The sequence below is a fragment of the Triticum aestivum genome, chromosome 1A (assembly GCF_018294505.1).
Source record: "Triticum aestivum cultivar Chinese Spring chromosome 1A, IWGSC CS RefSeq v2.1, whole genome shotgun sequence".
In the NCBI taxonomy this organism is placed as follows: Eukaryota; Viridiplantae; Streptophyta; class Magnoliopsida; order Poales; family Poaceae; genus Triticum; species Triticum aestivum.
In genome coordinates this window covers 149,015,036-149,035,831 of record NC_057794.1, presented here as the reverse complement: position 1 = coordinate 149,035,831, position 20,796 = coordinate 149,015,036, and the positions used below count along the sequence as shown (strand labels likewise).

General features: G+C 42.0%; 2 protein-coding genes and 1 long non-coding RNA gene across 3 annotated transcripts; 2 read left to right on the top strand and 1 right to left on the bottom strand.

Annotated features, from left to right (window-relative positions):
* The first annotated feature begins 769 nt into the window (after positions 1–769).
* Positions 770–5,893, top strand: LOC123041604 (thioredoxin-like 2, chloroplastic). The gene is made up of 4 exons (XM_044464197.1): positions 770–1,184; positions 1,752–1,940; positions 5,188–5,352; positions 5,610–5,893. The coding sequence occupies exons 1-4, from the start codon at positions 1,020–1,022 to the stop codon at positions 5,727–5,729; spliced, it is 639 nt and encodes a 212-aa protein (XP_044320132.1). The 5' UTR covers positions 770–1,019; the 3' UTR covers positions 5,730–5,893.
* Positions 5,894–6,471: 578 nt separating this feature from the next.
* Positions 6,472–9,216, bottom strand: LOC123041593 (polygalacturonase). The gene is made up of 6 exons (XM_044464189.1): positions 8,572–9,216; positions 8,329–8,460; positions 8,069–8,239; positions 7,895–7,915; positions 7,287–7,802; positions 6,472–7,136 (listed from the first exon to the last, which is right to left on the bottom strand). Exons 1-6 carry the CDS (start codon positions 8,818–8,820, stop codon positions 6,903–6,905), a joined length of 1,323 nt encoding a protein of 440 aa, XP_044320124.1. The 5' UTR covers positions 8,821–9,216; the 3' UTR covers positions 6,472–6,902.
* Positions 8,089–9,404, top strand: LOC123041615 (uncharacterized). Its single transcript, XR_006418576.1, has 3 exons — positions 8,089–8,249; positions 8,363–8,491; positions 9,177–9,404. It is a non-coding gene; the product is annotated as an uncharacterized lncRNA (long non-coding RNA).
* The last annotated feature ends 11,392 nt before the right edge of the window (positions 9,405–20,796 follow it).

Sequence of the window (20,796 nt, the reverse complement as noted above, 5' to 3'; positions counted from 1 at the left end):
TCGTGAGATCCACTAGAAACAAATCTCTGCCCCATATGAACGCACGCACGCACAACCTATCTATACGTGCATCAGAAATTTAGAAATAGAGGCGAAGAGTGAAGAAACAGAACACATAGCATAGGAAGGTGGGGGATGAGGGAAGAGGATGAGACGTAGCCTACCTCTATAGATCGTAGGTAGATCGGGAGCCGACAAGGAGGCGTTGCATGAAATATTGAACAGAGCCGACAAACTACGCTAATGAGCCCCATTGCCATCGTTAGGCCTCCAATGTCACCAGGACAACAACCATAGAACTGCACTTTGCTCCAATACTCGCGGAAATATATGAGGGATGTGAGGAAGGATTGGTCTGGAGCTGGCTAGAACAAAGCCATCGCAAACGACGAGGGGATTAGGTGGCCCGGTGTTGGAGACGGAAAGAGTTTATCGAACAATGACACCTTCATCAACGGGGAAGAGCTGGCTGGGGCAACGCCGCCACTGCCTCCACCGAGATGCTAGAAAAGGGGAAGGTTGTGCTGTGTGTGTTCGATTTTGTTCAGGGTGTAAGTACAAAATGTAACATCGAAGTATGTGGAATTCCACGCCAATCTACCTGTACCACATGTTTTACATCAAACGGCTGAGGATGCTGGATCGCACGATCGCACGTAGAGCCCAGATCTTCTTCGAGCAAGGCCATTTCGAATTCTAAATTTCGAATGGGACAAGCTGCTGTCTGTTACCTGGGCCCCACTTATTAGTGGCACTCAGCTCCCCATCCACGCGAAAGAGCCAGCCGCTACCGTCTCCACCACACGGCCACAATCTCTGACCCTCGCTCCTCCCCCCACCGCAACCAAGGAAGGAGGCGGTGGAGACGGCAGGAGCCGACTAGTGCCGCATACAGCCCGCTTGCAGCGACGCCTCATCGGATGCTCCCGTCTCCGATACCAAATAGTTCGGTCGTTGCGGCGGCGGTCTAGGTGTGCTCGCCGGAGTCGTTGGACCCGTCCCGGAGCGACGCAGAGCACATGGCCGAGGCCCTCCTCCACCACCTCCCCCGCCGCTTCGGTGCTTCCACCACCGCCTCCTCGTCGCCGTCCTCCCACGGGGTCCTCTCACCCGCCCCACGCGCCGACCTGCGGGTCACGCGCTTGGCGGCTGCCGCCCCGCCTGGGCGGCCACACCGGCTCATGGTGCGTGCGCGCTCTTTTTCTCCTGTGGCTTCCTCGGAGAGAGGACTTCTGCGCTGTTAAGGGTTTTTGCGCTGTTGTGATGAGGGAAGCTCGAGTCTCATGTAGGGTTTGGCGGTTTGGGAACGTGGGGTTTGAGAAGTCTTCTGATCGTTTAATTGGGGTTTCCTTCTGGATTACATACATAATAGGGAGAGTATCCTGATTAGTTGCTGATTCATGCGGAGAGTTGTCATTATGGAAACAAAATAGATACACCTGCAAGCCATAGATTAATTTGTGGTGTTGGAATGAGTCTAATCGATGGCATTTACACACTATTTGCTTGATTTGGGCTATATGAATCACATTCACCTCACCCTCCCTGAGAATTGTACACGCGGATATTGGAAATTGTGAATATACTTCAGACTATGTTACTTCATCCTTGGTTGAAGTTCTTTATGACTGAAACTAGAAAGGCTTCTTGCATTTACATGCTTGGGACACGGATAGGGTTACTGCTTAATTTATGCAACTGATTGCTGAGAGTGTTTGATATCTTTGGACTTTCCATTGTTCTCGTGCTAGGCCCATGCCGCAGTGCGTTCAGAGACTGGTGAGCAACCTAAATGGTGGGAAAAGAACGCTGGTGCAAATATGATTGACATACACTCCACACAGGAGTTTTTGGATGCACTAAGGGATGCAGGCGACAGGCTTGTTATTGTAGAGTTTTATGGAACTTGGTGTGGTTCTTGCCGGGCACTCTTCCCAAGGGTAATTACCATTAATTCGTACTGATATATATGTAACTATGTACGTTTGATTTTTTCATGCCTTGATTGCCTTTTCTTTCAAATTTTGTTTCTCACATGTCTAGTTATGACTTCACATAGTTGTGTGGATAGATGTCATTTAGAAGGTATGTTGCTTGTGTAATACTGTAGTACTGTTTGTTTCTTGATCTTGTTCCAGAGTTGCCAATGACCTTGTACAGAAACAGGGAAACATTTTCCTTTCCATTTATAATTGGTAGATTGGTATTTACAATCTTTACAAGACTAGGGCTAGATCTAAAGCAGTCTCTCTCATTTCAAAATGTAAGGATTATAGTTTCTGCAATCTTGTTCCAAAATATAAGGCTTGAATTTAGAATGAATATTTTTTTTTCTCTTTCGTTGTCATTTATCTCCCCCCTCTCTTGAAAATTTATGCATAGACACACATACTACATATTATCTCTCTTATTCACAAGACATTAGCACCATGGATACCATGGTTATAACTCCTTTAGCAATCCATCATCGTGATGAGACCTTAATAGGTTTTTGGTGAGTCGTAAGATGTTACTGTTCTCTAAAATAGAAGAGAAATATTAATTGATCGCTGCATAGCTGAATACTATGGTGCCAAGATGCTTAGTGGGTATGGACATATAGTGTTGAATTAAGGCCAATTCCTTTGCTGAAATCTTCCTGGATCAAGTTGAACACGAGGTCATGCCTAATACTGTGTTGCTGAAAATTCCATGGTCCTGGTCCACCTAGAGATTCCACCAAGGGTAAGATAACTCCATTTAAGTTCTTTGCTGCTTGGGCAGAGATTTTCTTGGTTCTTGCCACCTGCAAGGTTCACAGACAAATCTGTTCTCAAGTGTCATAGAACCAGCACAACAAACGCTGGAATTTTATGCCAAACCTGCTATAAAAGGTCACAATCAAGCAATGCGCAGGTCACCTATTCTGCATTCTAGTCACGATAGAGAGTGCTAATTTATTAAGTATTCTTTTTTTGAACATTTATTAAGCATACTTAGGATTTGACAATCATCACAAGAGTGTGCCAGTTTAGCATTTAGCTGGTACTCCCTCCTTCCCAAAATATATGGCGCACTTGACTTTGCATGGTCTTTAATGCACAACTTTGACCACTAATACATACTCCTACCGTCCCATAATATAAGAGCGTTTTTGACGAGTAGGGCGTTTCGGTGCCCAGGCTCATCTGCACCCGGTTAGAAAAAAATTCGTAAAAAATTCAAAACAAATTCCAACAATTCCATTTTTTTGTGCGGTAGATAATTTGATGCGTGAGGCCCGCTCCACATTTCAAGTCATTTGGACATCTGAGCAACTCTCAGCAAAAAAGACAAATCAGGCCAAAACAGTACATGAACAGTAAACATTTTTACAGATCCCCAATTTGTATTTTTTGCTGAGAGCTTCTCAGATGTCCAACTGATTTGAAAATTAGAGCGGACCTCATGCATCAAATTGTCTACCGCACAAAAAAAATTGGAATTTTTTGAATTTTTCTAGTATTTGTTTTGATTTTTTTTCTCGTCAGCACGGGTGCAGATGAGCTCGGGTGCAGAGATGGATTTTCGCGTTTTTGGCACTGCACTATTGTCAAAAACGCTCTTATATTATGGGACGGAGGGAGTACAAAATTATATGAATCTAGCATGTATAAGTGGTCTCATCGTATTTGTCTTGCAAAATAGTTTTATTTCATATATCTTTGTACTAATTCTGTAGACATGCTATAAGTGAAAATCATAATCAAAGCTATACATCGAAGACCAGAAAAAAGTGAACCACGCCTTGTATTTTGGGAAGGAGGGAGTAGAAAGCATTACCAGTTAGTTAACAGTTCACAAGAAAAGGAGGCCAAGCTGCAAGGTAGATGTATTCCTGATTAGGACTCCCTAGATTCTCTCTTTTTACCAAGTTATTACACACCTGTTGTTTCTTACCTAGAAGCTTATGGCCTTTTGGAGGCTGTAACAAGGCCTGGATTCCGGAAGCTACTGAATTTGTGTGCATAAGTTGTTACCTGCTGAACTGTCCATCCTAAACTCATTGTCTTACCATCTCCTTGTGGCTCTTTTCTCAGCCCCTCAATTTGGTTCCTTCTGTAGCTGCATTATGTTTAATAGGCATGCAACTGTTGGGTATAGATCATCGCCAATGGCTGGCTGATTGGTTTGCTTTGGGCATTATGTTAGTGTTGCAGATCTTGCTTGGTTCATGGTTCTCGAGTGACTTGGCTGCATAGGTCAATACCATGACTGAAATTGCCCTTGCTTTAAAAAGGCTGCTTGCTTGCAATTACGAGACGGCTCACCTTTGCCCAGGTCATGTGTTTTGGTGACCACCTCATCTTCATGACAATACAAGCTCTTACTGCCAACTTGTTAGCAACTTAGCATCTAGCTTAGCAAGGACTTTCCAGTTTATGATTGGTGTCAAGGGCCTCAGTGCCCAAGACAGCGGGGCCTCGACTACGTAGTTCGTAGTCTCGGTGGATAGGAGCGCTAGGGTTTTTGCCTGGCTGCTCAATGGTGCGGGAGGAGAGGATAGGAGACGGAGGAAGAGGTAGGAGATAATAACTTTATTGCTTGCCCTCAAAGGGTGCTGATTATACGATATATAAAGGCCCCATGGGCTGCTAACAAACTAGAAACCTATACGTAACAAACTAGTCTTTTATTCTAGGAACTAATGTATCAGGACCAGGACTCCTGCCCAGCCTACGCCTCGCCTGATGCGGCCGACGGCTGCTGCTCCTGGCCGCGTGGCCCACGCCTGTAGGACGTGCCCCACATGACAATTGGTACTTTGAAGAACTAATGGACGCTTTATGGATTTTACCGTGACAGACTTTTTGTTTGACATTTTTGTGGCAATCACTTTTTATAAACTCCATACTGAGTCGATTGATTGGTTTCATAGGTTCATTTTTTTAACCTTGTGCTACTTGCTTTCCTTAAAACATAAGTACTCCCTCCGTTCCTAAATACTTGTCTTTTTAGAGATGTCAAATGGACTACCACATACGGATGTATATAGACACACTTTAGAGTGTAGATTCACTCATTTTGCTCCGTATGTAGTCATTTGTTGAAATCTCTATAAAGACAAATATTTAGGAACGGAGGAAGTAGTTTATGATTACCATCTGATAGCATCTCCCTAACATGTATACTGTTCTGAAACTAATGGCATCTCAATTCACAATGCAGCTGTGCAGGACAGCCACGGATAATCCTAATATCGTATTCCTAAAAGTAAATTTTGATGAAAACAAACCTATGTGTAAACGACTGAATGTGAAGGTCCTCCCTTTCTTCCATTTTTATCGCGGAGCCGATGGGCAACTGGAGGCGTTCTCATGTTCCTTAGCTAAGGTAAACCATACATCACCCCCTTCATAGCTCACCTTGTACAATAGGTAATCTTTAGTTACAACTCATAATGTACTGTATCAGATTGTCGGAAACTCCAGACACATTATCTTTTTTCTAGAGAGGCTTCTTTTGAAAGTGTTTTCACTTTATTGTTTTGTTGTTCAACTATGGGTTCAGAAGATAGGCACCAGTAAATACTCTGCAAAGTTCTGTCCAAGTTCCGTATGCTCTCATTAAATCAAGTCTCTCCTTTACAGTTTCAGAAGCTGAAGGATGCCATTGCCGTTCACAACACCGATCGCTGCAGCATTGGTCCACCTGTCGGAGTTGGGGATGTGCTTGCTAGCTCGAGCTCCCAGGAGGAAGCTGCAAGCTAGCCCTCCTAAGAAAGCATCTGTTTCTTTGCCCGACTCATTTTTTTGCCCCACTGTAATCAGCTTCAGGAGAATCTTCCGTTTTCCTGTATAGAGGGGGCTCACGTACGCATCAGATGTTGTGAGGATTACTGTTTTTCTCTCAGGGAAGGAAAATGTGTATCATATATAGCGTGCCAACTTTTCCTTGTGCTTGGCAGAAGCAGTAGTGTTATACTACATCATTTTAGGGGTGGTAAAAGTCATGAACTCCATCCTGGGGCAGTGGGGCTGTCACACACCGTTGGTTTGGCCAAGGACGTGTGGTGAAGCCAGGCCTAGGTAACGACTAAACCGACCGTTTATTTCTAATTAGACTGATTTTCCTTAGTGATCTCTCTGAGCCATCCCAATCATCATCTGTGCCTCACTATCTGTGAACTACAGAGCAAAAATCGCAGCAACATTTTGCTAATATTGTGCTCTTTTGGAATACAATTTTTGGATACTGTGTTGTACTACAATTTGAAGGCTATGTTCAACCATAAGGTGGGCATCCAGCTGATTTTTTTGGTTAATACCAGCTGATTTCATTAACTATTCCTTTTTTTCCCGTGTGGTTATTGTTCATAACGGAAGCATGTTTTAGCAACTGCATACTGAGTCAAGTGACTCAAAATTAATGAATTATTCAGACAATCGAGAATATCAAACAGATAAGAAAACCTTATTTTCTGGCTAAATTGCCGCATCTCTTCTCTTCGCCCTGGCCCATCCAAGGTGCTTTTCAAATTTTGAAAATAATCAGCCAGAGAAAAGTACATAAGTTCTGTTCAGTATTACTCTTTGAAATTGTTTTAGTTACAGACTGTTCTCATGTATGACTACAAGTATTGCATGCAAAATACTTTGGAACAGTCCATTTTACAATCAAATTGCAAGTACCCTGCCTAAAAAAATGCAGGTACTCTTCACCGTAAGCCCCAGGCCCCCAACTATTGTGCCTACTTGGCTACTTCTATACATTTCAATGTTAGCATGTATCCTTCCATTGCATGACTTCACTCAGAATCATTCCATTGCATGGCTTCACTTGGAGAATCAGAGGAAGCATACCGAAACACATAACCCTTTCTGCTTATCAACTACTACTAGGCAGGCCTCAGCGATTCCGTCTCAAATCCTTGTCATATATTTTCAATCGTTGAGACTACATGGCTGTGGCATAACTGTTCCCAATTTCCTCCATTTTGCATTCTGACAGGTGCTCTTTGCATCACCACCCCCTCGTTTTAGAGTAAGCCTGACGTTGTGCAAGGCTATCCCATGGCAAGGTACAGCTTTACTGCAACTGAGCTTGATAGCCTCTCTTGAGGCACTTGTCCCCCTAATGTTCTTAAACAACAGATTGCTCACCTCCACAGCCACTTTCTATACAAAAGAATAACACACCAGGTTATATCTATGTACATACACCGCTTGGTATGAGCGGGTTGCTATCTCAGAAAACAATCAACAAAAAATAAAATCAATGTACATAAACAAATGAATAAATCCATCATGGTCGTCATGTTCTTTCACCTGTTTATTACATGGTGTAGCCGAGTCGCAGTAGTTCTGGTCGATAATGATCGGGTTCCGTACATTATCCATTATCATGTTCTTGAACACAATATTCTTTGCATAACCCCGCCCACCCTGCCATGTCTTGATACGAGCTCCATTCGCCGTGTCGTGCAGTCGCACCCCGTCAATGGTGATGTTTGCAACTTGAGCTTGAGAGTTGCGATCACCTAAGCTCCCAATGCTTATCCCATGCCCTGGTCCACACACGATGTTCTTGACATGTAGATTCTCAGTCCCATCCTCAATTGACATGCAGTCGTCCCCAGTCTTGATTGCACAGTCCATGACTTTCACATCCTTACTATGGGCGATATGGATGCCGTCGGTGTTGGGGCTAGTGCTGGGTGCTCTGATTGATAGGCGTGACATCCTTACATCGCTGCAACGCTCCATTGATATGTGGATTTGTTGGCTGTTCAACACTTCTAAATTATTCACTTTCAGATTTGTACAAGAATAGAACGTCAAAGCCTGGAAAGTGAAAAGAAAGATAGCCAATATGTAAGCAAGAAAAACAAGGCTACTCGATTGGAATATGTAAGATGATTGGAAGGTGCACTCACCGTTGGAGCTTGCCTGCAAGGCTATCAAGGAAAAGAACAATTCATATTAGAAATGTTTCAGGAAAAAATAAATTGAAAGCTGTAATAGTTAAAACTTTTTAAAGTTGACAGTGAAACATTATATTTTCCTAGTGTTTTTCATTAATGCACAACTCAGAAGTTCAATATACTTACGAGTTTTGTGTTTACTTTGCAGGAGTTCTGCCACCAAAATTTTCCATTTCCATCAATGGTCCCACCACCGGTGACAGTAAGACCTCTCACAGATCTGAACAAAATCCAGTGCCTAATGGTATCCTCTATCCAGTATGATCTCTTTGGAGGAGCTACCAAAGTACCTTCAATCTGGAATTTGGTAGAACTTGTCATCTTTGTTTGCAAAAGTTGATGGAAGAAAATAATGTATGCATGTTATTGTTATTCATCTATCTCACCATTAACTTGATACTGGATTTGCATGGGCCAAAGAAAGTTACATGCTTCGTCAGGCATTTCTTGCCCTTGGGGATGAGCACAGTGCTAGGATTCAAAGAGGAGCAAGCTGCAGCCCACGCCTTTGACAATGCCTGCAAGAAGTGGATGCGCAAGAAACCCATGGTAAACCTTCCGTATGCATTTCTATCTCTAGTGAAATGAATTATGCTATGTATTTTGAGTTGGTTTTGCATTATACATACCTTTGTGTCGTCGTGGCGTCCATCCCCGTAAGCCCCATATCTGAGCACACTGAAAACATGATTTGACTGTAGAGATCGGTCTCTATGATCAGCCCAATTTGTCAAAGGGGCCACTTTCATGTCTTTCTTGGCAAGAACACAACACAAGAATAATGATAGTAGAGAGAAAAGGGGCACAATGGAAGCCATTTGTGCACACTTAGTATGTGCTGTTGGTGCTGAAACTGATGGGATCAAGTATTCCATCATGAGGATTATTTATAGGTGCCAAGTTTGGTTGGAGATCTTTGGTTGTTCTTAGCTCAGGTTGCTTCTGGTTGATTAGCTAAGTTGGCATAGATATTTGGAGCGTAGCAACAGAAGATTCTCCTGGCATGGGAGTCAAGATAAATGTGCTTGAAACATTATGTTTGCCTTTTTTGCCATTGCACCCAACTAACCCAGTTTGGCTTTTGAGATTATTTCAACACTAAGATCCAAACAGAAAAATTAAGGACACCTGGAGTACCCACTGTAGAGACAGATCATCTGAGAAACGCATGCATTTCTTCGGTGCTGCACCCTCCAGACCCACTAACCTTGCATGGATGTTTGAACCCTTACAGATGTATAACCTACTGGCTGGTGGAAGTAATGAATCATCGTGCAACTTATCAGTGCTAATGACAAATCATCAGGGAAAGAAGGCATGTGATTGCATTTGGACCTTTTCAGGTAGGTATCTTAACATTCATGAACAGAGGTTTCAGTTACAGGATCTTAGCTGAGAAAGGAGAAGCGTGGGGCTCGATTCATGGTTGCCGATTTGATGGAGATTTCTTGCGCTGACATTTTAGCGAGGTCATTATCTTCTTTCTCCCGGCTTCTGCCGCTGGCTGGGGCGCCGGTGGGCGGCGAGCTGGTGGTGGTGGCGGCGGCGGGTGCGCCTGCTGCAAGGGTTTTCGTGCGAGGCTCTACTTCTGGTCGTTGCTAGGGTGGACCAACTCCTTGGGCCACGACCAAATGGGCCGGTGGCGTCCCGGGCCCAGAACACGCCACCACCTTATGTCAGTCGTGTGGGGGCGTCTGCCAGGAGGAATTCCCTATTCGCCGCTTACTGCGGCAAGTAGTCGCCGCTTCGCACAGGGCGCAGCTCACCCTGGGCCGGCCAATTTGAGTGATTTCGCCTCGCGAGATGAACCGCAAAAAACCAATGGCGCTAGGGATAGAACCTACGACCTCCAGTAGTGATACACACTCGCTAGCCACCGTGATCGGCTCGTGGATCTGTAAGAAAGCAATGCTAAACTTAAAGAAACTAAGAGCGACGAAAAACCCATATGTTCCTTGTACTGTTTTTTCTTCAGTCTTATTCTGTTCTTTCTTGTTTTCTTTGTTTTTCTTTTTCAATATTTTTTACTTTTTCTTTGTAAGCTTTTCGAAAAGTTCAAATATGGTTCAGAATTTTTGAAAATGTTCTTTTTGTCAAAAATTGTTCATATTTCTGAAATAGTGTTCACATTACAAAATTTTGTTCAGAATTTCGAAAATTTTCATGCTTTCTTTGTTTGTTTGTTCTGATTTTCAAAATTTTGTTCACATTTGAAATCTTTTTAAAATTAATTCAAAAAATGTTCGAGTTTCAAATCTTGTTCGCATTTTCAAAAAATGTTCACAATTCGAAATAATGTTCGCATTGCCAAATTTTGTTTAGAGTTACAAAAAATGTTCCCTTTCTCAAAAATTGTTCACAGATCCAAAAATATGTTCGCTTTCTTCAAATTTTGTTCCAAGCTTCAAAAAAATGTTCGAGTTTCAAATCTTGTTCGCATTTTCAAAAAATGTTAACAATTCAAAATAATGTTCGCATTGCCAAATTTTGTTCAGAGTTACAAAAAATGTTCCCTTTCTCAAAAATTGTTCACAGATCCAAAAATATGTTCGCTTTCTTCAAATTTTGTTCCAAGTTTCAAAAAATGTTCGCTTTTTCTATTTTTCGTTTAAAATTTTATGAAATGTTCTTGTTTTGCAAAATTTGTTCAACATTAAAAAAAACTTTGCTGCTTTTCAAAAAAAATCAAAGGTCAAAAAATGTTCAACATTTAAAAAAAATTATTCGCTATTTTTGGAATTGTCTGCGTTCAAAAAAAGATACGGGTTTTGAAAACGAACTGCGTTTTTCCTGCAAAAAAAGAATGAACTGCGTTTGAACTTCTATAAAAGCTTAGATCTGTCGTGGATTATGTTCTTATAGTATTTGCTGCCTAGTGTTGGCAAAGAACGTTTAGTGGTGCAATGGCTACCGCACGCGGGTATTAAGCGGGAGGTCTCGAGTTCGATTCTCCAGTCGCCCTCACATTTTTTCGTTGTATTTTACGTCAGTAGCTGCTCCTTCGTGGGCCGGTCCAAACGAAGCACCCCCTGTGCGAAGCCCCTCCAGTCTGCCGCAGAATGCGGCAGATAGGAGGTCCCCTGTCAGGACCCAATGAACTAACTCCGGACATGTAAGGAGGTGTTTGGTTCCAGGAACTTTTTGATATTGGAACTAAAAAAAGTCTCTAGCAAACCAAACATGATGAGACTTTTTTGGGATTTTTTGCTAAAAGTCCTTAGAAGTACCTCCTTGAGAGTCTTTTTTAAAAAGTCCGAGGGACTAGAAAAAGTCTTAGGACTAGAGAACCAAACACCACTTAAGTATCTCGGGAAGGCTGGCTAAATAGACGGCACAACTTGAGGACGAATGGGTGTGCCCGGGGACACGAACACAAAAGGTTAGCTGCAAATCAGCCGTGTCCAAAGGCATATCCATCTTGAGTGGTTCGGTTGCTCATTTGCAACCGATTTTAGATGGATCTTGGGGTTAATTTATAAAAGGGGCATTTATTAAACGTGTTGCACATTGCTTGCTTGACAAAGTCTGGACAAGTGCTTTGCAAGCAGATGATGAGGCATCCGGGCAGGTCGCCCGGCAGGGTGAACGACTAGGCAGGCGGAGGCAAGCGTGGGCAGGCCAGATGTCCCATGGACACATCCTTCCACCATGGATCTGGTACCGAATGACAAAATGAAAACCAGTTTAAGATCTTTCTCGACCATTTATCTGTAAGTAATGTTATTCATGGCAATAAATAATATTGTCTTGCTCTGTCTCATATTTTCTAGCATGTTGTTAATGAGACTTTCACTCTTTTCAACAGGAGGTTCAAGTTGGGCCCGAAACATAAAAACATAGCTACCTGAAAAAAAGACCAAACAACTCACGATGGACGTCGGGTCCAACAAATGCAGCGCTGCCACTCGGTATCTTGGCGTCGCGACCCCTGCCCAGTTGGGATTCAAGGCCGATGTTAGGACCGAGAGTATATCAACCAGGGGGGTTTGAATGGGAGATTCAAAAATTCTTGCGAATATTTTGAGACGAACCCAAACGCAGCAGCGGAAATAAGGTATGATGGAAAATAACTTAATCAAACTCGATACTGAGGATCAGTTCCTTCAAGATAGCGAGCAACAATAGATTGAGTATAGGCTACCACAGGTTTGACAATAACTATTGTAATGCAATAAACAAACAGATACATTAGCATAAGATAGCACTGGGTAGAACTATGGGTGGAATATGCGAGAGATAACTAAGACGAAGTAAATGACATATGACATGGGGACAACACTTCCAAAAATAACAAGTGCGAATGGAAATGAATGCTACTAAAAGGATTCATCAAGATAAGCAATGAAAGATAATCAGATGGGAACGAGAGAAATGATTGATACGAGTGATATGCAACAGTTGTAACTAGATCAGATAAACTATTGTCACAGAGCACGAAAGTAAACTGCTGAAATTATGCAGTAAAGTAGATAGAACTAGTGGTGCTCGATGGCGACAACTGGATTTGGTAGACCAGTTTGCCCTTCTGCCAAAGAACTACGTCTGGTTGGAGGGGTTGTGATTTAACACAAAAGATAAACTCTCTTCGCCCTATTCTCCTTCAACTCAGAGCTGATCAGACTCTAGTTGATTTCACTCATCGTAGATACTTGTTGGCGATCTCCAAACCTTCGATCGACCTTTGAAAACAACAGTCACTCTTGGTTGCTGAAGATCTAGCTCGGTGAAGACAACAACTCTTCAACACTCGAGCCGACACCTATCCGTCTAGAGAGTGTGCAACTCTCAAGAGCTCTAACTCATAACTACTCTAGGTACAAGAACTCTAACTCATAACTCATAACTACTGTGATGCTCAACCATTATCTAAGTTTGGGCTCTTGATTTTTCTCTCGGTGGATCTTAAACTCAAATCACTCGGAGAGGGGATGCTCAATCAATCTTCTCGGAAATCATAAGCGGAGTAGCCAACGAACGATGTTGGAGCGGGGTGGCTATTTATAGCCGCAGCCTTCCCTGAACAGAAATGACCAAATTGGACATGTGGAGCAGCCAATGGCTGAATGACACGAGTCCAATGGTCGGAAATTGAGCACAATGGTAACACTACTTGCGGAGCAAGTAAAGCTAACTCCTTCATTTGAAAGATATCTCCTACAACATGAAGAACAATGTCTACTGCTGCCAGGTAATCATTCGAAGCATAAGAGATTTCTCTCGCATCTTTCATAGGTTTTGGGCTAAGCATCACAATGGATCTAAGCTACGAGAACCATACCCCTCTTAACAGTACGGAGGTCCTATGACTCAAATAAATGAAAGAACAACAACGAAATGAATATTACATCTTCACTTTGTCTTTGACTTCCATATGCTGCAGTCATTTTTCTTCGGACAGAAGCTTTGAACTAATTGCTTTACGTCAGCAATAATTTTTGAGGGGCTAACTCCTTCACATCAATCTTCTCGCCAACATGTCTTCAATAGATGTAGCCCATTCTTATCTGCAACGCAGATATTCTTCGGTGAAGTTCCTCGAACTTGACACCGGAGATAGCATTCTCTTTGGTTCTGCATGGACTATTTCTCTCTGTATGCACTAGCAAACAAATCAGTCCATGCCTGTTTCTGTCAACAATCTCCAAAACACAGGAGGGCAATAGTTGCACCAACAATCTCCCCCTTTTTGGATGATTGTTGGCAAAACAGAACACATCAAAGGATAGATAAGTGAATGAAATGGAATGCGAAGGATAATGAAAGACGAGGGATAATTACGAAGATAAAATACGCTCCCCCTGAAGATATGCATGAGATGCATAGATGACAGAAATGGAAGGCAGCGATGTGAATCTTTGTACGAGTGATATTGACACATGATCTCAATCGTGGTCTCTTCAATACACTGGATAGTGTCTGAGGTGTTTCCTGTCACACACAATCTTTAAGAAGATTTGTTAGATAAAGTGAATACTTTGAAATGATTTATGACAAAGGATAAGCCATGAAGATTTTCTCAGAACACAATTTTAATCTAGAATCCACTCGAGATATAAGATTTCTGCAAGTTAGATACATGAGGAAATCAGAGCAAAGGAATTATAGATATATTGCTCGTAGTAGATATGCTTCAGATGAAGTTCTCCTGCAACAAAGATGTTACAAAGGAGAAGTGCAAGGAAAACAACTTGATAGATAGAAATAATTTTCTCTTGAAACACAAGAGAAATAATCTGAAGCAACTTTCTTCTTCTACAAGGTTAGATAGAGAAAGATAATCATTATAAAATATCTAACCAACAAGCATATATAGAAACAAGGAGTGCGATGTCTCGTTTAGAGAGGCATGATTTCCAATCCTCCTTGAAGTGCTTTTATTTTCCCTACACGACAGATAATTATCAAGGATAATCATTGCTAGGGAGTAAACTTCCGATAGCATGATATGTCTCTGTCGTATCTATAATTTTTGATTGTTTCATTCTAATATTCTACAACTTTCATATACTTTTGGCAAATTTTTATATTATTTTTGGGACTAACATATTAATCTAGTGCCCAGTGTCAGTTCCTGTTTGTTGCATGTTTTTTTGTTTCGCATAATATCCCTACCAAAGGTGTCCAAACGCGAAACTTACGGAGATTTATTTTGGAATATTTGTCATTTTTGGGAACAAGAATCAACATGAGATGATGCCCGAGGGGCCCACAAGTCGTAGAGGCGCACCCCCTACCCATGGCGCGCTTGGGAGGCTTGTGGCCACCCGTAAGGCGGTTGGTGACCTTCTTCGGTCGCAAGAAAGCTAATATCAAGATTAAAATCATGCTAAACTTTCAGCTCAATCAGAGTTACGAATCTTCAAGAATTTAAGAAACGGTGAAGGGCCAGAAAACAGGAGCACAGAAATAGAAGGAAACACACACACACACACACACACACACACACAGAGAGAGAGAGAGAGAGAGAGAGAGAGAGAGAGAGAGAGAGAGAGATTATACTTGAGATCAAATTGAAATGTTGCATTGGTATGCCAGGAATTTATGCTTGAGATATGATTATACTTGTTGTTCTAGGATGAAGGCTCCACACGCTCCCTTTTCATGTAAATTTAGCGATAATGAAACCTTGGCTTCTTATGCTAATGGTATATATGATAACTATGATGTGGGACAAATAGAATAATTTGTTGCTTTTAAGGGTGCTTATGAAATTGAATCTTTATTTGGAAAGTGTGAAAATTATGATGATGCTGTTTATAGACCTGAAAATTATGCTATACTTAAATATTGCTATGAGAATTATGAATATAATGCCGATATTAATGAGTTTATTGAGAAAGTATCGGCTGTCCAAGAAGAGACTAATATTTTGCAGGAATCTATGGAAGAAGAAATTGATAACACTGTGAGCTCATTGGATGAAAAAGATGAGGAGGAGAGCAAAGAACAAAAGGAGGAAGTGTAGATTAGCTACCCGTGCCCACCTTCTAATGAGAGTAACTCTTCAACTCATACATTGTTTGATTTCCCTTCATGCTTACCAAAGGATGAATGCTATGATAATTGCTATGATCCATTGGATTCGTTTGAAATATCCCTTTCTAATGAAATTGATGCTTGCTATGCTTGTGGCCATGATGCCAATATGAATTATGCTTATGGAGATGAACTTGCTATAGTTCCTTATGTTAAGAATAAAATTGGTGCTATTGCACCCATGCATGATAGTCATATTATCTTTTTAATTCTCCCAACTACACTATATTAGAGAAGTTTGCTCTTATTAAGGATTATATTGATGGGTTGCATTCTACTATTGCACACGATGATTTTGATAGATATAATATGCATGTGCTTGCTGCTCCTACTTGCAATTATTATGAGAGAGGAACTACATCTCCACCTCTCTATGTTTCCAATACAATAAAATTGCAAGAAACTATTTATGCTATGTATCGGCCTTTACTATGTGTGCATGAATTGTTCTTTTATCACATGCCGATGCATAGGAAGAGAGTTAGACTTCGTTGTTGCATGATATATGTTGCTTTGTACTCACTACTAAATTATAAATCATTGTTAATTAAAATTGGCTTTGATATACCTTGGAATCCAGGTGGATCCATTACTTGAGCACTTTATGCCTAGCTTAAGGGCTTTAAAGAAAGCGCTGCCAGGGAGACAACCTGGAAGTTTTAGAGAGTCATTTTATTCCATTGTGTGCTTCTAAAAAGTTTAAAAACAAAAAATATAGAGGGGAAGCTAAAACTTTTCAAAAAGAAAAGTGAAAGTAAGAAAGACGAGCACTGTTGAAGTGGGGGAGCTCCTTAAACTTTGTTCATGCCCATGGAAACTTTGCAAATCTTGAATTACAGAAACTTTTCAACAAAAATAATTATCCTCTTGTAAAACTCCATTGTATTATAAAAAGAATGTGCCAAGATTTGCCTTCAGGATGATTAGAATGCTTGTTTGGTGTGTGCAGTGCAAAAACATAAACTTTGGCTGTGGTGCCTGAATTTACATTTTTACTGGAATGTCAAAAGTTTCTAAAATTTTACACAGTACTACTATACAATTTTTTTTATTTTGTCCTAATGTTTCAGAATTTTTGGAGTTACGGAAGTATGGTCAATATTTAGATTGCTACAGACTGTTCTGTTTTTGATAGATTCTGTTTTTATGCATTGTTTTGCGTGTTTTGATGAATCTATGGATTGTATCGGAGATTTTCAATAATACTTAAAGTGGTGATTTGCTTTATTATACTAACGGATCTCACGAGGGTTTTGTTAGGTTTTGTGTGATTGAAGTCTTCAAGTTTTGGGTGAGATCACGATGAATGAAGGAATGAGGATTAGCAAAAGGCTAAGCTTGGGGATGCCCGAGGCACCCCAAGATAATATTCAAGAAGTATCAAACAACTAAGCATGGGGATGCCCCCGAGTGGCATCCCCTCTTTCTTCTAACAACCATCGGTATTTTACTTGAAATTATATTTTTATTCATCACATACAATAGCTACAAGGCAAAAACAAAATATGATTGAGTTTTCAACAATACTTGAAGTGGTGATTTTCTTTATTATACTAAGGGATCTCACGAGGGTTTTGTTAAGTTTTGTGTTATTGAAGTTTTCAAGTTTTGGGTGAGATCATGATGGATGAAGGAATAAGGAGTGGCAAGAGCCTAAGCTTGGGGATGCCCGAGCCACCCCAAGGTAATATTCAAGGACTCCCAAGCAACTAAGCTTGGGGATGCCCTTGAAGGCATCCCCTCTTTCTTCTAGCGATCATCGGTAATTTTACTTTGAGCTATATTTTTATTTGTCACATGATATGTGCAAATTCTTGGAGCATCTTTTGTTTTTATTTTTCCTTTTTCTTTTATGCACCATGCTTGTATGAGATAGTCCTTAGTTGATTTATAGAATGCTTCATGCACTTCACTTATATCTTTCGAGTATGGCTTTATAGAATGCTTCATGTTCTTCACGTATATCATTTGAAGTTTGGATTGCCTGTTTCTCTACACATAGAAAACCGCCATTTGTAGAATGCTCTTTTGCTTCACTTATATTTGTTAGAGCGTGGGTATATCTTTTATAGAAATAATTAAACTCTCATGCTTCACTTATATATATTTATAGAGTCAACGGGAATTGGTCATTCACATGGTTAATTAGTCATAAAATCCTACATAAAACTTGTAGATCACTGAATATGATATGTCTGATTCCTTGCAATAGTTTTGCAATATCAAGATGGTGATAGTAGAGTCATGCTACACTGGTACAATGAGGTGCTATACAAACGGTTTTAACCCCTTTCCGCAATGGCATTCGGAACCGTCGCCAAGTGAGTGACTGCGATAGGGGGGTCCTTCCCACATGACCCAGAAAACCGTCGGTGATAGGGAGCCTCAATGCATATGCAATACTCCCTACTCGTTTGTGCTCGCATTGCCTTCGCAGTCGGTATTCCGTGGTGCTATGTTTACGATGCGCGATCTATCACAAATAGTTCACGATTATAGAAGTAGACAATCACACACATTTACTTTTCCTCGACTGTGTGCAATTCGATGTAAGAGCGCACATAGTTGTCGCTATAAAACCGTATGCGAAGGTTGAATATATCCCACACAATTCATCTGTCGTACCCGCCTCGGATGATCGACCTATCGCACGTGTTCTTCTATGACCAAACGTTTGTGATGCGCACAACATCACAAACAATTCATAATTGTGAAGCGTGTGTGATAAGGTGACTATCGCAAACATTTAATAAGAAAGAACCCTATGCGATGCTGTTGTTAACCGCACACGTTTTTTCTTAGATAATCGTGTGTGCAGTAGAGGTTGATCGCACACGTAGTGGATCCTAGAAACGTGTCTGATCTCCACGTCTATCGCAGATGTTTCGCTTTCGCAAACCATGTGTAGTGTAATCCCTAGTTAATCCCTAATTTAAAAATCACATGTTTTTAATTTGAAAGTAGGCAATCACTTATTTCATATCCAACCATGTTTATTACAAATATAGGTTCAACCACGAATGCATAATTCGATGCACAGGTACATATACCGAAGAACTACAGAAGCACCAAGTAAAGAATGATGAACCACAGTTGTACTAATGTAACACCCACGATGTGGCTATATCTCCCACGTGTCAGAGCACGACTTAGAGGCATAACCACATAGTAGGCATGTCGCAAGAGGGGTAATCTTTACACATCCCATGTACTGAATAAGAAAGGGATAAAGAGTTGGCTTACAATCGCCACTTCACACAATACATAAATATATCATTACATCATCCAGGATACAATCAAGGTCCGACTACGGAACCAAATAAAGAAAGACAACCCCTAATGCAAAAGATCCCTGATCGCCCCAACTGGGCTCCACTACTGATCGAAAGGAAAACGAAACAACACAACGAACACGATCTTCATCGAGCTCCCACTTGAGCTCAGTGGCGTCATCTGCACTGGTATCACCGGCACCTGCAACTGTTTGGAAGTATCTGTGAGCCACAAGGACTCAGAAATCTCACACCCGCGAGATCAAGACTATTTAAGCTTATGGGTAGGAAAGGGAGTGAGGTGGAGCTGCAGCAAGCACTAAGCATATATGGTGGCTAACTTACGCAAATGAGAGCGAGAAGAGGAGCAAAGCACGGTCGTGAACTAGAAGTAATCAATAAGTGATCCTGAAACTACTTACATTCAAGCATAACACGAGAACCGTGTTCACTTCCTGGACTCTGCCGGAAGAGACCATCACGGCTACACACGCGGTTGATGCATTTTAATTAAGTTAAGTTTCAAGTTCTCTACAACCGGACATTAAAAAATTCCCATCTGCCCATAACCGCGGGCATGGCTTTCGAAAGTTCAAACCCTGCAGGGGTGTCCCAACTTAGCCCATCACAAGCTCTCACGGTCAACGAAGGATATTCCTTCTCCCAGGAAGACCCGATCAGACTCGGAATCCCGGTTACAAGACATTTCGACAATGGTAAAACAAGACCAGCAAAGCCGCCCGAATGTGCCAACAAATCCCGATAGGAGCTGCACATATCTCGTTCTCAGGGCACACTGGATGAGCCAGACACCGGGTTGGCATAAACCCTGGTTGCCGCACCGGACATCGCTCAGGTTGGACCAACACTTAGAGAAGCACTGGCCCGGGGGGGTTAAAATAAAGATGACCCTTGGGAGCGCGACTCCCAAGGGAAAAGTAGGTGGTGGTGAGGCAAATGGTAAAACCAAGGTTGGGCCTTGTTGGAGGAGTTTTATTCAAAGCAAACTGTCAAGGGGTCCCCATAACACCCAACCGTGTAAGGAACGCAAAATCAAGGAACATAACACTAGTATGACGGAAACTAGGGCGACAAGAGTGGAACAAAACGCCAGGCATAAGGCCGAGCCTTCCACCCTTTACCAAGTATATAGATGCATTAATTAAATAAGAGATATTGTGATATCCCAACATATCCATGTTCCAAACATGGAACAAACTTAATCTTCACCTGCAACTATCAACGCTATAAGAGGGGCTGAGCAAAGCGGTAACATAGCCAAACAACGGTTTGCTAGGACAAGGTGGGTTAGAGGCTTGACATGGCAATATGGGAGGCATTATAAAGCAAGTGGTAGGTATCGCGGCATAGCAATAGAGCGAGCAACTAGCAAGCAAAGATAGAAGTGATTTCGAGGGTATGGTCATCTTGCCTGAGATCCCGCAAGGAAGAAGAACGAGTCCATGAAGAAGACAAACGAGCGTAGTAATTAGACAAATTTGTTCAGAAAAAAAACATGGGCTTTTCTGCAAAGATAGATAGAGTGGAGTAATTAAATGCAAGAAGAACATGGGCTTTTCTGCAAAACTGTTTTACACTGGATATTAGACAAATTTGTTCAAAAAAAACATGGGCTGTAACTGAATGGGCCCAACAATGGGGAAAAAAAGGTGGGCGCGCAGCTGGCCTCACCATGGGCCTCGGCCCATTCGGTGGAGGAGGGAGGTCGGTAGGGCGCGCAGCTGGGCCTCGGGCATGCTTGTGGCCCACGCGGGCACGTGCGACAGCGGCCTGGGTCACACAAGCGCTCTCCTTGCTCGGCCAAATCACATAGGAAGGGGATGAAGCAGGGGAGCCAGGGAATGGCAGCGGAGGTGGCATGGTTACAGCGCGGCGCCGAGCGGGAACCGGCCGGAACAGGCGGATCCGGTGGCTGGGCAACGGAGTGAAGGAGATCCGGTGGAGGAGGTGATGATGGCGTCCCCATGGAGCTTGTTCGGGGACGTTGGTGTTCTTGTGAAGCAGAGAGAGAGAGAGACGAGGTGA

Excerpts from the sequence above, each read along its gene's own strand:
- LOC123041604 (XM_044464197.1), top strand. The coding sequence starts at position 1,020 with ATGGCCGAGGCCCTCCTCCACCACCTCCCCCGCCGCTTCGGTGCTTCC. Across the intron at positions 1,185-1,751 it reads GGCGGCCACACCGGCTCATG|GCCCATGCCGCAGTGCGTTC; the intron begins GTGCGTGCGCGC and ends TTCTCGTGCTAG. Across the intron at positions 1,941-5,187 it reads GCCGGGCACTCTTCCCAAGG|CTGTGCAGGACAGCCACGGA; the intron begins GTAATTACCATT and ends TTCACAATGCAG.
- LOC123041593 (XM_044464189.1), bottom strand. The coding sequence starts at position 8,820 with ATGATGGAATACTTGATCCCATCAGTTTCAGCACCAACAGCACATACT. Across the intron at positions 8,461-8,571 it reads GACGCCACGACGACACAAAG|GCATTGTCAAAGGCGTGGGC; the intron begins GTATGTATAATG and ends CACTTCTTGCAG. Across the intron at positions 7,137-7,286 it reads CTACACCATGTAATAAACAG|AAAGTGGCTGTGGAGGTGAG; the intron begins GTGAAAGAACAT and ends TCTTTTGTATAG.